General features: G+C 35.4%; 1 protein-coding gene across 2 annotated transcripts; it reads left to right on the top strand.

Moving 5' to 3' along the window:
* The first annotated feature begins 5,008 nt into the window (after nt 1-5,008).
* On the top strand, nt 5,009-17,088 carry RIPPLY2 (ripply transcriptional repressor 2). Of its 2 annotated transcripts, none has more exons than XM_031964563.1 (4): nt 5,009-5,841; nt 10,517-10,595; nt 11,580-11,644; nt 15,559-17,088. In XM_031964563.1, the coding sequence occupies exons 1-4, from the start codon at nt 5,813-5,815 to the stop codon at nt 15,725-15,727; spliced, it is 342 nt and encodes a 113-aa protein (XP_031820423.1). In that variant the 5' UTR covers nt 5,009-5,812; the 3' UTR covers nt 15,728-17,088. The 2 variants fall into 2 exon arrangements, with proteins under 2 accessions (XP_031820423.1, XP_031820424.1); XM_031964564.1 differs by lacking the exon at nt 5,009-5,841 and adding an exon at nt 8,601-10,030.
* The last annotated feature ends 250 nt before the right edge of the window (nt 17,089-17,338 follow it).

Here is a 17,338-nt window from a genome sequence, read left to right as displayed (position 1 = left end):
CTGAATTAAAAAAAAATAATCACAATATTAAAAAATATTGTAATAATTATATTTTAATACAATTAATTTCCTTTGTAACTCTATGGATTTTATTTTATGCTGTTAGCAATATTATGCTAAGGAATCAATAAGCTTTTGTAGACTGTCAAAGGAATTCATGACATCAAAAAGTTAAAAACATTTTCCATTCTCCTCATTTTATAGATGAGGAAAAGGAGATCTTATAGAGGTAAAGGTAACAAAGATGTAAGTGGCCAAGCCAAAGCTTATTCCCAGTCCATTATACTTCATTAAAGGGTAGGGGGTGGTAAATGTAGTGGAGGAAAACATATGTATGTTTTCTCTAATAAGTATAGTTTTAATGCATAGATAGAGGTTGAACCAGGAGTCTTTAGGCTGTATTCAAGACTAAGCATGGATCTACTTATGTCACAGAAAGAATCAACTCTGTTCTTAGATGTCTTGTTACTGTAACCTAATCATATGACTTGTTCTTTATCTGTCAAATGGAGGGAAAACTTTTCTTTTCATATTGAAAGTTTGGTGAATGAATGAGAGCCTAACAAATTCTTAAATATTATGCAAGAAAGGCACTATGTTATTAAAATGAATTGATCTGGTATGTTTAAATGACCTGCATAAATCATTTTCTCTCTCAGGGTTTTTAGGTATTAGACTAAATTTCTAAGATACTCCAAATGCAGTACTTTTTTCCACGACTTCCTGTCTTACACTCTTAAATCTGTATCTTATTTGATGTTCAAACCAAAATAGTCAGTCTACTTCTGCTTGCAGACCAGCAAATTATTAAGAGGCCAGTCCACTGGGCAAAGTTGCCAGTCTAAAGGTCTGTTTCATTTTAGGTGTCTATTAGATACAGCTATTTTTGACTTTTTCTTTTTTGGGCTGGGGCTGGGAGAAGTTTTATTTGAAAGTAGGGTAGAAACTTATGGAAATAAGCCGATTGTTCATAGAACACATTTAAGCATTTATCCAATGGCTTGTAGCATAGCCTTTATTTTCCTAAGTGAGTAGGAGCAATTAAACTCTATCTCCCACATTACAAATTGCTACTAAGTCCTTCCCCTAAAATTCCATCTGTGGAAACTTTGCCCAAAGATCTGGCCTTGTGAGAATTTGCCCTCCCTGGTTGGCAGGATTGACTGATTGGTTTTCCAAATTCAAACATCAAAACAATTACAAATCTAGAAATGGAGAGTCTTCATTCTACTTGGAATCAGAGGATCAGGATTTCAGTCCCAGTTCTGATATTTAGTAACCCTATGTTCTTTTGCAAGTCAATTAACTTTTCTTGTTCTCAGTTTCCTTGTTTTTAAAACGAAGGCATTGGATCAGGTGATTTTTGAGGTTCTTTTCAAATCTGAATATATAATCTTCAGCATTATCTGGATTTTATAGAGCATTTTGGATTAGATTAAAAAAATAAAACAACTAAGAACATATGCAATTCCTTTGTTCCGTCTGGTGTCTATTTCCCAACACTTTCATAATTTTCATTTCTCTGCTTAGCATATTCTTATTTCTAGTCTGCATCACTCTATGCTACCCAATAGAATATGATAGAATAGTTTCAATCCATCAATTAAATATTTTGAGTGATTAATTTTGCTTAGAGACTTGTCTATATACTCTATAAAATTTATTACTCCAAAATTTAACTGATGAATTACTATCACATTATCATACTCTTCAGCAACCATAAGTAGAATGCTGAATAGAGACTAAATGCTATATTCCTTCACTGGCACCTCTGTCCCCTTCTTAGAACCCCCTGGGCTTCTGATTGATGTATTTGCTCCAAATTCACTATCACACTGTTCTTCTCTGGCCAGCTTCATGCCATGCCTCTGTATACATACTGTTACCTTGCTCTTCTGGTAACTGTAATCAGATCAAAAACTTTCCTAGAAAAGACGCATCAGTTAATGGCCCTAGGGTTCCACTCTTTATTTTAGTGATTTCTCTGACCAAAACACTTCCCTCTGATTACCTCACTCTATCTGTTTTGTACTCTTATTATACTGTTGTCCTTGAAGGCAGGACCTGTCTTGCTTTTTGTATGTGTATGTCCAGTGCTGGCACATTAGAACCAGCCAGCCATTCATTCTCTCACATTAACACACCATACATTGCAAGAAAAAACACGTTTGTATAATATTTTAAGATCAGAATTCATATCTAATGTTATTTAACTGTTCTTGCTTTCTCAAAAGACTTACTGATGACTCATGCTTAACTGATGCATTTTTATGACTGCATATTTTTGTGTCTAATACATGAATATCCTGTATTGCTTTGCTTTATAGTTATAGAGTACTTTTTCCCTAAGTAATTTTTCTTTTCTCACAAATTTTATGGCTTCCCACTCTTTCCGGTCATTTAAAATTTTATTCCTATTCTTCTCCTTTGTGTTCATCAACCCCACCCAAGTAAGTGTCATCAGAAAATTTAGGGTAAAGCTTTTCTGAAATTCAAGTCATTAGGAAAATTAAGAAGTGCTGGACTTATGACCAAGTCTTTGAGAACAGTACTCAATATGTCCTTTTCTCTAGGGAAGTGACCAACTGTCTAAGCCAGCTGTCCAGTCACCAAGTGGTAGCATGATCTAAATAAATCAAGGAAGGGGGTAGATAGCTATTTTTTTTTTTTCTATTATGGTCAGTGCATTCCTGCTTAGATACCAACATACTGTCTAGGGCAATTCTTCAGGTTTCCTTCTAGTACTATGATTCTGTAGCATGTATGGAAGGAAAGGTATATTTCTCTTTCTAATCACAAATGTTACATATAACAGTGGATTTTTAAAATTCAGTCAAAAGACTTATTAAAGGTTAATGACCAGTTCTGTGACTAAGGAACTGCTAGGTAAGGAGGTTCACTCTACCTATTCAGAACTAATCTACATCAGAGGTCTTCAAATTACGACCCGCGGGCCAGATTCGGCAGCTGAGGATGTTTAACCCCCTCACCCAGGGCTATGAAGTTTCTTTATTTAAAGGCCCACAAAACGAAGTTTTTGTTTTTATTGTAGTCTGGCCCTCCAACAGTCTGAGGGACAGTGAACTGTCCCCCTATTTTAAAAGTTTGAGGACCCCTAAATCTACAATGTAGAGCCTTAGAGATTTGACAGAGTACTAAGGGGTTAAGTGGTTTGCTTAGAGTCACACAGCCAACATATGTCAGAGGCAAAGATTCCAAGCCAGGTCTTTTTGGCTTTGAAGTCAATTCCTTATCCACTATTTCCTTTCAAAAGCTTTCTAAAATCTAAAATAATTAACTTAAATATAGAAGAATATAATTTTAAGCTGAGAAGAATAAATATTTCAGACTAAAGTTATCTGTGAATTAGATGCAATGTGTTAGCAACTAAGTCTCTAACACAATTTTATTATTTCCAGATATGATCTTCAAATTCATCTATATATAAATATTCTGTATTTCCTCTGTGAGGTACATGTGTCAGTTCCCATCATTTGATAATATAGTTGTCAAATAATACATTGTCAGTGTAAATAGATTATGAATCAGAAAATTTTTTTAAATGTTTAACACCCCCCCTCCAACTCCCCAGCTAATTGAAATAACTTGTAGGCTCAAAAGTAAATCTGCCTGTTTTCAATCCAGATATTCCCATGTATGAGTGTGATTAACACAGACTTGTTAAATCTCTCCCAGGGCCATTTGTGAGCACCCTCTAGTTTAGAACAACACACTCTGGGCCTGGTTTTGTCTAAGGTCTTTAGCCTAAGCTAGAGTCACTGCAATCTTTAAACGTGCTGCATAGGAGAAGGTTCTCACAGATGTTTCCGTTTTGGCGACACCTACAGTTCACTGAAAAAGATCTGTGCAAAATTTCAATCCTATATTCCTGTGTAAGATTTGTTTGAAGAGCAAAAAGGGAAAATCTATTGCTTAAAGATGATTTTGACTTCTGCAAATGACTTCTGTGACATATCTCAAAACAGCTTATAGATAAATTGAGGCATTAGTGAATTGGGCACATTTAGACATAACATGTTCAAAATGATAGTATCAGCTTAGAGTTCTTATTCTTAATTTCAGTTTAAAAAGGAAAAAAAATCCCAAATCCAAAAGAATGAAGATAAAAATGCTACTTCCTGACAGGTAAGGCATTTAAAATTCAGAAAAAAGACATATGACAAGTGTGAAGTTTTTGCTAGATTATATAGGTATGTATAAAAATAATGTGTGTGTGTGTGTGTGCGCCAAACATATGTGTTTAATTTGCTCAATGGAGAGGGAAAAGTTGAGAGGAATAGATTAATTTTAAAACACTTATTAATGGAAAAAGAAAAAATTGGTGCTTATGGAAATATGTTTTGTTACTTTTATGTTCTCCTTAGTCTCAGCTACTTGGTTTATGGCAGAGATGAAACAATAATGATTTCTACAGCCAAAACCCTAACAAGAGGACATGGGAATTGCATTTAGGAGACTGAAAGCCCTGTAGTTTGAAGTACACAGATGATAGTATGCACAATGGACCTACTCTCCATTGGTTAATTAACAAGCTTTTTCACTTAGTACCAATGGTACCATCAAAGGATATTATCATCAAAGCAAAGCTAACAATAATTATCCAGGATTCATGATAAATAAAAAATGTTCTGGAGCACTTTTTCAATTCACTCTGTCAACTAACATTAATATCATCATAAGAGTGATAGAAAGAGAGGCAATAAGCCAAAATGAATAAAGAGCTAGCCTTAGACTCATGAAGCCCAAGTGCTAGCTGCCTTTTGACACATATTAACTGCATGACCACAGCTAATCTTTAATCGCGTAAACTCTCAGCAAACCAAGTAATTCTCCAAAACTACCAGTTATAAAAGCACTAAGCTTGATATCAGGAAGATTTATCTTCATGAGTTCAAATATGACTTCAGACACTCACTATCTGTATGACTCTGGGCAAGTCATTTCACACTGTTTGCCTCAGTTTTCTCATTTGTAAAATGAGCTGGAAAGGGAAATGACAAACTATTCTATTATCTTTGCCAAGAAAACCCCAAATGGGGTCATGAAGAATCGAACATGACTGAAAAATGACTGGACAACAACAACCATTCTTCATCATTTTTCAAACAAGGAATTCACCCTGTGAACTTCTAGGTATTCCTATGAGTTGAAAAGAAAAGAAAGAAATCAAGACAAAAAAAATCACTAAAAATATGTAAAACATATATATAATATATAGATATTAAAATAACTTTGACTATTAATTAGAACAAGCTATTTGATCTTTTGCTGTTAATTTTTAGGATTAGCCTTTGAATGTCACACTTCAAGCATATTTATAATACTTTCAAAATTGACTCATAATATTTCTTAACTTACATAATTAAAATTAATAGTATTAACTTATTAATAAAGCCAAATGTTAAAAGTTAAAATTTATCCTTCCATTTGCTGCGTGGGCTTCTCACCTGGACTACTGCAAAAGCTTCTTACCTGAAGCTTACCCTACATCCTATGTCTCAACTTTCCAATTTATCTTTCCATACCCACAAAGTAATTTCCTAGTGTAAAGATCTAACTGTATCAATCCTCTGCTCAAAACCTGTCAGAGAATCACTAGGTAGAAACTCCTTACCTCCCTCCACATTCTGCTTCAATTCACTTTTCTAACCTTTCTCCATTATTGTCCTGCTCTCTTTTCTTTATTCATTTGTTCAGACTATCCACCTCCAAGAGACTCTGACAGTTGCAAAGCTTATCTTCCTTGAAGGCCGAGCCCCGGGACAACAACATTTACAACATCTAGCCAGAAATGACATCTCCTCCCACCAAATCTTTCAGGTCTCTGTATTGGACTTGCCCTATGTTCGTATTATACTTTAACATGTATTATAGTTATTTGTGAACTTAATTTATCCTTAGATAGTAACGTCTTAGTACAGAAATGCATCATTTTTCATTTCTTTATCACTATATGGTTACTCAGTGAACGAAATTAATTCCTTTGAGGATAGGATACAAGTTTTTGTCTTTCTAACATAACTAGTACAGTGCCTGGTACATAGTAAGCACTTAATATATGTTTGATGATGACTGCTTGCAAAAGAATACATTTTCTTCACAAAACCTTTTCTATGAGAGTACATAATATTAAGTCCTGTAATTTAAAAAATATAATATAAAGTATTGAATAAGAAAAAAGTACACAGGAGCTATGAACTCTCCTGGGACTGCACCAAGTAGAACCCATTATCATGGAGGCCTAAGGTGGCAGTAACAGCTGTGAGTCATTATATTCTCCTCAGTCCTTCACACCTCTGAGTCTCACCTCATTGTGTAAGTGGTGGGTAAGTCACACACTTAATGAGGTCTCTTTGAGAAGAGGGGCCAACACCAGGTCACATCTAAAAGAGGAACCTAAGTTATATTCTTCAATTTTTAAAACTTTTTCTTATTCTGACTTGAATAACTAATTATCACATATAGGACTTTAAAAATGTTTGTTGAATTAAAGAGAAAATAATGATACTGGAGAATTGTAAGCAAGGCTAGTGAATTCACAAAGACTTTTTTATTATTTATCTCAATAGCATTTAAATTTTCTGCGTAAAGATCATTGATCATACTCTCATAGAGACAATGACTAGACTTGTGATTTATGTTAATATAATGAACTCCCAAGTGAGGAAATTCCCTCTCCAAGTAATAGTTAGCATTGTCTCTATAATTTATGTAGTCTTAAAGAGTTGTCAAGAGCAGTGATATGTTAAGTGACTTGCTCAGGATTACACAGCTAGGCCCTATCAGAAGTGGGACTAGAACTGAGTTTTTCTGGGTTCTAGGTTGGCCTTCTATTCACTATGACACACTGATTCTCTCATGATTTTAAAAACAATGACAGAAACAAACTTTGTACAATCTTTGGGTTTGTCATCCTAACTGAAATATATAGAGCAGAGGTTGGAAGTTTTGATATACCCTGCTTTCCCATTATAGAAGTGTTCCTTGAAAGTGAAACTATAAATTGAATTTCTGTAATTTTGAATATTTTAATTACATTAGAATAAATCTATACTGAAAAGAATTCCAAGAAAGTATTTTTTTTTTAAAGTTCAACATCCTTTTAAAAAGCAAATAATCATACCCAAATCACTGTGTATTTGTAAGCCTGGAATTCTGTATTTTCATAAAATGAGGTATTTTTGAAAACGACTAATATATTTTCCTCTTGGCACAGTTTGCAATTGTGTTTCCTCTTCTCACAATATAAATTGAGAGGGTCTAATTTGGATGCAAATCCTATTATATATGTAAAGCGTTAGTATGACTGTGGCCAAGTCATTAACTTGTTTCATGTTCAATTTCCTTCTCTGCAAAATGGTTTGATTGGCTAGAGATCTCTACATTCTCTACCAATTCTAAAATTCTGAATTGTCCTGCCCTTAAATTTGATATGATACTTGGAGGAAAGGGTGAGAAAGATACAACTTGTATTGTTTTATATTTTTTCCTTTTTTAGCAAGCAATATAATGTCATTCTAGGGCTTTTGGTTCTTTTATTTCTTCCTTTTCCGTTACAATAATATCTATATTTCAGATTTTCCCTATGAGTGCTTAGTCTGTTACTGAAACATGCAATATAAGGGCATCTGTGTTTGGAAGAGGGAGGAGCAAATTCAGACTAATGAGGCAGTGGAGTAGAAAATGCTAATGGCCTTGGAGTCTGACCTAGTAAGTCTCTTAGAGTCTGTAGGTAAACTATGCTACAATTGATCATATTTACTGTATCATAGAATAGTTCCAGTCTTTATACCAAGCAAACCATCAAGCCAGGAGATAAGCAGTTCACATTTCCAGAAGCTGTTCCTGCTGCTTTTCCTAGCTCTTTTCTATCCCATCCCTAATCATTACAAATGTAAAGAGTTGGCTGCTCTACAACCTGTTGAAAAAACAAACAAACAAACAAACTATGGCCCTCTGGGGGAGGTTTCCTCAAGCTTAGTTCATTGAAAAGGCTAAAGAAGATAAGTAACATGAACACAATGTCAAAAATTTGGGCCAACATTTTAAATTGATTGTGATATTAAAATTTTCTCAGTTACAAATTGCTATTACTGCTTAAAATGTTAGCCGGTTCAGCAGAATAAATAATGTCCATAATTGTATATACATTATGTACAAACTGACAATCTAACATCTGTCGATATTTATTATTCTTAATTCCTCTTTAGTTTCCTTAAACCCATGAGGGTTTAAATATGGCTAAAATGTAATTCTAAGAGAAAGGAACAGGAGTGAGTTGCCTGGCCAAGGATATATTTATTCCAAACTGAGTTTTTCCATTCAGAAATGGTTTGATCACTCAATTGAATAGAAAAAAATATTATACATCGAATTAAAAATTTTTGTTCAGTCATGTTTAACCCACTGTGCCCCCCATTTGGGATTTTCTTGGCAAAGTTACTGGAGTGGTTTCCAGCCTTTTCCTTCTAGAGCTCATTTAACAGATGAGGAAACTGAGGCAAACAGGTTAAGTGCCTTGCCCAGGGCTCACAACTAGTAAGTATCTAGGCCAAATTTGAACTCAGAAAGACAAGTCTTCCTGACTCCAGGCTTGGTACTCTAGCCACTTCACCATCCAGCTGCCCCTTTGAATTCAAATAGTCCGTCTACAATTTATAAGAGAAAGTGTGCCTCATGGTATTTAAAATTCAAAGTTTAGAAATCTTGGTGTAGGACTTTCTCTGTAGTACCCTTTTCAAGGGACAACTCCTTGGGATTTATCTATTAAGTTATAGCTAAGTATTTAGTACTTAACCTCACTAGGTGTTGTGAGGATCAAGTAAGATAATATTTGTAAATACTTAGCTCAGTTCCTCACACAGAACAGGTTTAATAAATGCCTTTGTTTCCCCAAGTCACTCCACCCAAGCCTCGATTTCAGTGGAAGAAATTCCAACAATGACTAAAATCTTTCCTATTGTGCCATGTGGGAATAAAAATCTTACAGATTTTTCTCTCCTAAGCAGCACCCACTGAGTGGATAGCACTGGGCTTAGATGCTAAATGGTTCTAGAATGTGGAAGCACAGGCTTGATTTTTCACAATTAAATAGAAAAGGAAGGGGCAGCCAGAGAAGCAAAACTATAACAGATAACATAGTTTAAATAATGTACAAACATGCCCCGACATCACAAGACTGATGATTCCTAGATTTCTTTTCTTCATTTCTGGATCACTTCTCATCTTGTTCAGGTTTTTTCTTGACAGATGATCACTACTGTCCAATGATTAATATATAAAGAAGCCGCACTTACATAGCTTTGAGAATGGAAGGTACAAATCAGATTAAATGGCACTCTTCCTTCCTTCAAGGAATCCTAATATGCTTTGTATATAACGGGACTCTTATTCATATGTTTGACTGGGCCCTGTGAAAGGGGTGTGTGTCAAAAAAGTCCCTTTTCACTTGCTTTTCCAGTCCCATTTTTGGAGTCCTGGATGCCTAGCTGAGTGCATCTGCTTTAGTTAAAAAACCTGTGTTGGGTGGCCCCCAGACACTACCAGCTTTTTCCAAAAATCCACAAAACGTGTAGATTCGCTTAATCTTTCCTCCTCCCCTCTTCTCATGGAAATGGGCTAGTGTGGTCGCCATGTGTCTATTTAAGAGCGATTAACACTTGCTTGCCAAAAATCCCAGCTTGGGCCATTTGGAAGCTGCACGCGTTCGCACCCCTCCTTGTTTACCCGAACTGGCCTTCACGCTCAGCCTTTTTGTTTACCCCGCTGGCCCGAGGTCTGGGATGGCGTGGGGAGGGGGGCATTTCTAAATATGCATCAGGCCATCTCGACTATATAAAGAAGACCAGGGCTGTGGGATGTGGGAGAAAGAGCTCCTGCTGTAGTGACCGGGTGTGTACATGGAGAGCTTGGAGAGTTCGGGGCCCCGGCCCGATTGGGCCAGCTGCTGCCGCTTGCTTCCAGAAACCCCAGCTTCTCAGACCCTGAGGTCAGGGAACAACAACTCAGGGTATTCAACCTCTCAACTACTCATCCTCCCCTACGTTCGACTGCAAGATCCTACTTTCTCCTGCTCCCTTTCCTTCTCTCTCTCTCTCTCTCTCTCTCTCTCTCTCTCTCTCTCTCTTTCCTTCTCTTCTTTCTCCTTTCTCTTCCTTCCTTTCTCTCTCTCTTCTTTCCTCTTTCTCCTCTCTCTCTCTCTGTCTCTATCTCTCTCTCTGTCTCATTCTCTATTTCCTTCTCTTCTTCCTCCTCTCTCTTCCTTCCTTTCTCTCTCTCTTCTTTCCTCTCTTTCTCCTTTCTCTCTCTCAGCTCCCTCCCTACGCCACTCCACCCCGCATTCTCTCCAAACCTCCCTCCCCCTTTCTCAGGAAAGCCTAAAACCCTTTGCTTCACGATCACGACAACCGCCCTGCCTCTGACTCACATCTCACTCTGGTGTCCTTGCTCTTTTCCCTCATCCCTCCTCTCCCCCCCATCCCCGCGGGACGTGTAGGTCGCCGGCTTTTTGGAGACCTTGGCTTGGCACCCCTAGAGAGGAAGCAGAGAAAATGCAGCTCCACTCAAAGCTTACCGTAAGTGGCCCTCGTCCTACAGAAGAACAAGAGCTAGAGAGAAATGCAGACACCCAGGGTGTGTGTGTGTGTGTGTGTGTGTGTGTGTGTGTGTGTGTGTGGCTTTAGGGGTTGAAATGGGAAGAGTAAGAGAGAGTACTTGACATATAGGCAGGAAGACCGACTGATGCTGGGGAAGTCAATTTCTTGGTGACTCTGATGCCTCTAGACGTCTTAGCTACAGAATTGTAGATAGATTCAACTTAATTTAGCAAGCAATTGTTGAGGGTCTATTATGTGCCTGACACTGGGCAAGTGTGCTGGGGTACAAAAATTTAGCAGTCCCACGCCTTCAAGGAGATAACATTGTCCTGGGGGGCGTTACAACATATTCATCAATACACTGATACAATCAATAAAGCTTTGGATAGTATGGGGCGGGGGGGGGGGGGGGGGGGGGGAAGGAGGAAGGTGCCAAGTGCAGGGAGGAGGGGGGCGCTAAAAGTGGTTGGTCTGGATCGTCTAGGGATTTTGAGTCTGTGGGTGAAAAAGCAAAACATTTCAGGTATGGGGGAGGGCAGAGGCAAAGGCACGGAGGCGGGAGATGGAACTGCAAATAAGCGAGTTGAGACAAGACGTAAAATGCGTGAGGGGGAGGAGGAATGCTGCGATTTGCGTCATTGGAAGGAATTCGAACATTGACGAAATTACAGATCATTGACATAGGAGGGTCAGGACCCAAATGACTATTAAAGTCACGATCCTGTGTGTCCCATTAGCCTTTATCCTGGATATTGGGCATCCCTGAGATTCCGTCTGGTAGAACCTCTGCCAGCGCAACCCGATGGTGGTTGTCCTTGAAATAGATTCAGATTCGGTTCTAGAAAGCAATCCGCAGCAGCTTCCAGAGCTCGGTAGGCGGGGCTGGATATACTGTGGGGATGATCCATTCTACCGGCTTCTCCTGGAAGTGAGTAATTTGGTTCCTTCTCATTTAAACCTTAGGTATGTGATGTGCATGGGACAACAGAAACCTTTGGAAAACTTTCCCAATATAAACATCCAGTCAGGTGAGTGACATATCTTACCCTACCCTCTAATTACTTTTTCACCGACCCGAGGAGTGTGGTAGGAGGGAATCGCACGATGTTAGCTGGCTGACTGGGTGTCAGATGGTCCAAGATCTTCTTCCTTGGAAAAACTGAATCTTCTTTAAGGCTATTCTATGCTTCTGTTTGCAGGTTCATTTTTTTTTTCCTCTACCAAAATATAGGAATATAATAGTTCCTTCTCCCCACCTAAAAATTGTTATACCTATTACATCATAAATTCTTGGGGAAAAAATTTTTTTTTATAAAGGAAAGCATTAGGGAGAATTTCTGATGCAGAGAAGTACGACAGTGTCACCTTGCATCTTGCAGATGTTTTAGAAGCCTGCAGGATGTAAATGAAGTTGGCGTCATTCAAGTAGCACCTTTTAAAATTTATGATTGTTGGAGAGGAATAAAAGGAATAAGACTATATGAGAGGAAAATTTCAAAGCTAGTAATTTAGGTAGAACAATGAGATGATATTCTTAGCAATTAGAAACTGAAGTCTAAAGACCCTAGACATTATGGACATATGTCATTTTATAGTCAGAGAGATTGTGTGGCTCAGGGAAGAGCCCTGTAATGGAAGCATTTCCCCAATTCTGTGATTTCAGGCTAGTAACTGCTGCCAGTGAAATGTAAGAATTTTCTTTCTAACCTTTGTATATTTCACTGAAGTATTATATGGAACTCTAAGATAATATGTATAGTAAGCATGGTTTTCCCTCTCATGCCCACAGAGTAACATTTGGGAGCATATAACACTGGGGGCAGTAAAACTTAAAGTTTTAACAGTTTACTGGAAATTTATACATATGTGTATATAATGCATGATTTAAAAAAAAAATCAAATTATATGTATATGTGTCCTCATTTAAGATTTCATTGGTGGAGGGTTCTCTAGATGAGGAAGTTCCTTCTAGCAAAGTCAATCCTCTGCAATTGTTTTGCTACTGACAATTTTACAAAGTTTCCTAGGGGTACTGAGAGATTGAGTGTCTTGTTCATGGTCCCAAAAGCCTTTAGGTTTCCGAAATTAGATAATCAGAGGAAGCTAGATAATCAGAGTCCAGAAAGTAATTAACCTTTCATTATCCTTTAATTGAGATGCAATGATGCTTTCACTGTGTGAGATGCAGTGTATGATGAATCTTCTCTCATAGTAAAAAGATTGCTTTATAGTTGATGATTCAGCTTGTTCAGCTGGATCCTCCTTTAATGTTAGCTTACAATTTGTGGTTATTTCCACTTCTGGAAATGCCATTCCCCTATGTGCTTCCAATTTGCTAAAAATTAGGGGGAAAACCAAGGTTATACACACAACTAATGGCCTCTCCTTCACTCTTATTTTTTCTGGCCTAAAAATGCGTTCAGTCTTTCCTTTGAGTGAAGTGAATGGGCCTTATAGCCTATTTGAATCCGAGGCTTTTTTCTTTCTTTTATGTGTGGTTGTGTGTTTAAAATGATTAGCACTGAACATCAATACAATCAATTAAACTTGGTTATTTACATTTAAATTGCTTAATCTCAATGCATAAAGCAGCATGACCACAATTTAGTCACTCTAAATCCTCAGCAGTTCTTCTATCCATTTTTAATCACTTTTCCTCTGAAATATTTGTGAATATTGTATACTCTACTTTCCTAATTCTGTGTTTTTCATTTTACACTATCTCCTATAAAATCTTCCAGATTTCTTTGTAAACCTCATATATATATTTCCCTTAATTGTATTATAGTATTCCATTGCATTGATATACTACAACTTATTTAACTGTTCCCTTATTTTTGGATTTTTTTTTACAATTATATATGCTTTTGTGGAAATCTTTGTATAAATAGATTACTTTTTAGTTTTGTTTTTGATAGCATTTTCCAAGATGAAATTATTGGATTAAAGGATATTATTGTTTTTTGACTTTTATTGTGTACTAAAAAAGATTGTTTTTCAAAATGATCCTATAAATTGCAAACTTATAGGATCATTTTGAAAAACAATCTTGGATATATTGTATTTGTTTGTATACAACTTGCCAGCATAGAATTTCATTACTTTTAATATATATATATATATATATATATATATATTTGTCCATTTGGTGATTTAAAATACTCTTTGAGGCCTTTTTTTACTTTTAGATTCAGAGCAATGTTCTTGAACACTAAGGTTGTTGAAATTCTGATATCTGGATATATGTATATAACCAAGTATTGGAATTAAGGAGTGCCCTGTTATTGTTACTATGACTTTGATTTTGAAAGATGATGATGAATATGGTATTGCAGTCTTAATCTAGGGGTATAAGATTCAAATTACAAGAATACCATTAAAATAACCTCATTACCTTCATATTTTGGTTAGAGCAAAACCCTTAAGTGACAGCTTACCATGTTGTTATTTGTGCTTAACTCAGTTCTAACTGAAATATGAAGAATTTTGAAGTTCAAAACAGTATTACTTTAATTTAATTACTTTAAGTATTACTTTAATTCTTTATCCACAGCTTTGTGTCTGGGGTTTGAGTTTGTATAAGTATTTCTAGAAAAGGTTTCAAGCAGGGTTTGAATCCTTTTAAGTGCCATACTTTAGTGATGTGGTTGCTGCTAAGCTAACTGTATAAGGAAAGGGGAATAAAGGCAAATATGCAGAGTTTGCTATAGAAGTAGTCAAGAGAATTTTATGACAATTTGAGTGTTATGAAAACTTTTTCTTCAACTTAGTTATCTGCTTTCAATGTTTTTTTCCTGCATGAAAATGGTCATGTTGTTATAATCACAAAATGGATTCCAGAAGGACAGAATAAATACCAAAAATATTCTATTGGGGAAAAAAATGCAGGGTGAAGATTGTTTTTAATAGAATGCGCCATCTTTAAATATTCAGTTTTGTTTGTTTTTTTTTTTTGCCAGTCATTCTAATACAGATAACATTCCTTTCAAAACCAGGGGGAATTTTTCACAATGTTGAATTCTGCTTTAAATAATCAATCTATCTTTTTGAACTCTTACCTTTACCTAAAATATTCCCAGTACAATACATTGGTGTTACCTTGGCAAAGAAGAAAAATGTATTAAATATGTGAAATATATAATAAGATAAAAATTAAATAAATTTAGAGATTATAATTAGCTTTCCACACAATCTGTTTCACCCACAAAATTAAGTTGTTGAGAAAATTTATTATATACAACAAACCCAATCTAAACCATGAACAATAGTGATTACTTTAAGGGATGGAAAGTGGTCCTACCTCTATATCTAATTATGAATGCTTTTTAAAAACTGATTTTTTTGTTTTTTAGTCTGCCTCTATATTAAAGTTTCCATGATCATATTTGATAACTATGGACATTGCATACCAGACAATATTTATTAATTTCAAGGCAAGTTAGGTGTATATTGTCTTTGCAAAATTTGTAATATTGCAACCCTTGCTGTCATCAGAACTCAAAATCTTGTTGTCAGGTTAAATTGTTTTTTAAATGTTTAGAAATTAGGAAATAAAAATGTTTCTGGTAAGTATGAAAATATTCATTGTGGCAGAAGTGACATAAATTCTGAACCATTGATTCAAGTAAAAACTATGATCTTATACTTTTGTGAAAGGAAGGCACTATTGGCCAATTTCTTAACTAGATGAACCTTTTTAACTTAGAACTTTGAGGTAGGATGGGGCAGCAAAAAAAAAATCAGCTATTAAGTCACTGTTGAAATTTTGTTATATGAATACTAGGATACTGACATTAACTTTATGGAACCATGCAAAGGGCATCTATCAACTGTTGGATTAATGGAAGTTTGGGGCATCAGTGGGAGAATTTCATGAGTATAAAAATTCTGAAAACAAATGTACATGAAGAATAAAGCATGCTATGTTGTCTGCTTGTTTCAGACTATTTTGGCCCAAATCAAAATGTTATGATTTCTTATATCAAGAAGCAGAATCTCTTCTGAAAAATTTTCCAATTCAAGCTACAATTTCATTTTATGAAGAATCTGATAGTGAAGAGGAGGAGGAGGAGGAGGAGCTGATTCAGGATTCAGGAAATGAATTGGATTGATTCTTTTTGAAGGAACTCAAAGTGTATAGCATTAAAATATCAATGTACAAATGTATCATAGTGGTTTTAAAATATAATTTATTTGTGTGTAAGTTATTAATAAAATGTTATAATATTTTGCAATTGATAGGGTAGTTTGGCCTTTGTCATGCTTCCCTACTCCCAGTTATAATGTTAGCACCTTACCAGAAACAAGAACATTTCTTTTCATTGCATTTTTATCAATTTGGATTTTTAAAAGTTAAGTTGTGACAACTTGAAGTTTTATATTAAAAGGTTTGAGAGAGGAAGTATAACATAGTACATAGAAAGCCAGCTTTGAAGTAAAGACAGAAAGAAGTTCATGTTTTCCCAGGATGGTACATTGGATAAAACTCAGACTTTAAAGTCAGACTTGTGTTCAAATTCTGATCCTGATACTTACTACCTTTGTGACTATAGATGTCACTCTCTTGCCTCAGTTTTTTCATCTGATAAATACTGGCTTCTGAGGTCCCTTCAAGTTGCAGATCTATGATCCTACTATTATTTATTACATGCTAGCTATATGATCATGAGCATGTCACTGAACCTCTTTTTGCCCCTGGAAACTAAGACTATAAATGACACAAGAATTCCTGATCTATTTTACTGAAAGGAGTAAGTCACATTGGGAATTCTCTGTGTGGATGAAATCATATTAGACTCCCCCATTCAATTTTTTTATATTCTATAATTCTAGAAAAAAATCCCATTATCCAAATCATTGTTTATATTCCCAGAGCTTAGCATATTTTGCACATAGTAGACCCCGAATAAGTGTTTCTTGAATAAATGAGTGAATCAATGAATAAATATTTCAGTTTTAAATTTGGATCTTACATCATCTTGTATTATCTTTTAACCTTTATAGAATTGTCTAGATGTCAGCTGACATATAATTATGTATTCCATTGCTCCTTAAAAGTTTCATGATTTAATCAGTATGTGTACTCTGCCCAGCTTGTGCTAACTGAATACATGATTCAGTAATTTATTTTGATTCTTAAATTAATTAGACTATGAAGAAAAATCCCATGTGCTGTCAAAAATATTTACTATTAAGAAAAACATCTTTTCAAGTAATGGTATAACTGAGACTTAGGACTCAGTATGAATTTTAAAAAAACAATTGACAAAAAATGATGCAAATTTTACTTTATATTATCATCTGCCTTTCTTTCAAATAACTAAACTGTAATAGTCCAGATATTTTAAAATTAAGCTTCCTTAGTGCAGTGACATAAGAAAACTTTAATTGTTACATTTTCTTGTTTCAATAGCTAGAGTTGAAATGTCTTCTTTCTCTCTCCTTCTCTTTCTCTTCCCTCTCTATATTAATAAATCCAAAATAATTACATTACCATATAGTATATATATAATATATTAAATGGCTAGTCTTAATTCTATTTATATACTTTATACTTCCATATATATACATATATGTGTATGTGCATATCTATATTTATACACACCCAACTCTCCCACACCCACCCATCCCCTAACTTAGAAAGAAAAAGACAGGGATTGATAGATAGAGTTCATTATATCTTCAGATATTGAAATGAAAAATAATGTAATCATGAATTTGAT

Source organism: Sarcophilus harrisii, chromosome 4, assembly GCF_902635505.1.
Source record: "Sarcophilus harrisii chromosome 4, mSarHar1.11, whole genome shotgun sequence".
NCBI lineage: Eukaryota > Metazoa > Chordata > Mammalia > Dasyuromorphia > Dasyuridae > Sarcophilus > Sarcophilus harrisii.
The sequence above is the reverse complement of the archived record's forward strand: the minus strand, read 5'-3'. Positions and strand labels throughout refer to the sequence as shown.

What these genes read in the sequence shown, in the direction of transcription:
- RIPPLY2 (XM_031964564.1), top strand. Translation starts at nt 9,921, where the DNA reads ATGGAGAGCTTGGAGAGTTCGGGGCCCCGGCCCGATTGGGCCAGCTGC. An exon ending in TCAGGGAACAACAACTCAGG is followed by an intron (nt 10,031 to 10,516) that starts GTATTCAACCTC and finishes CGGGACGTGTAG; the next exon opens with GTCGCCGGCTTTTTGGAGAC. An exon ending in CAATATAAACATCCAGTCAG is followed by an intron (nt 11,645 to 15,558) that starts GTGAGTGACATA and finishes TGCTTGTTTCAG; the next exon opens with ACTATTTTGGCCCAAATCAA.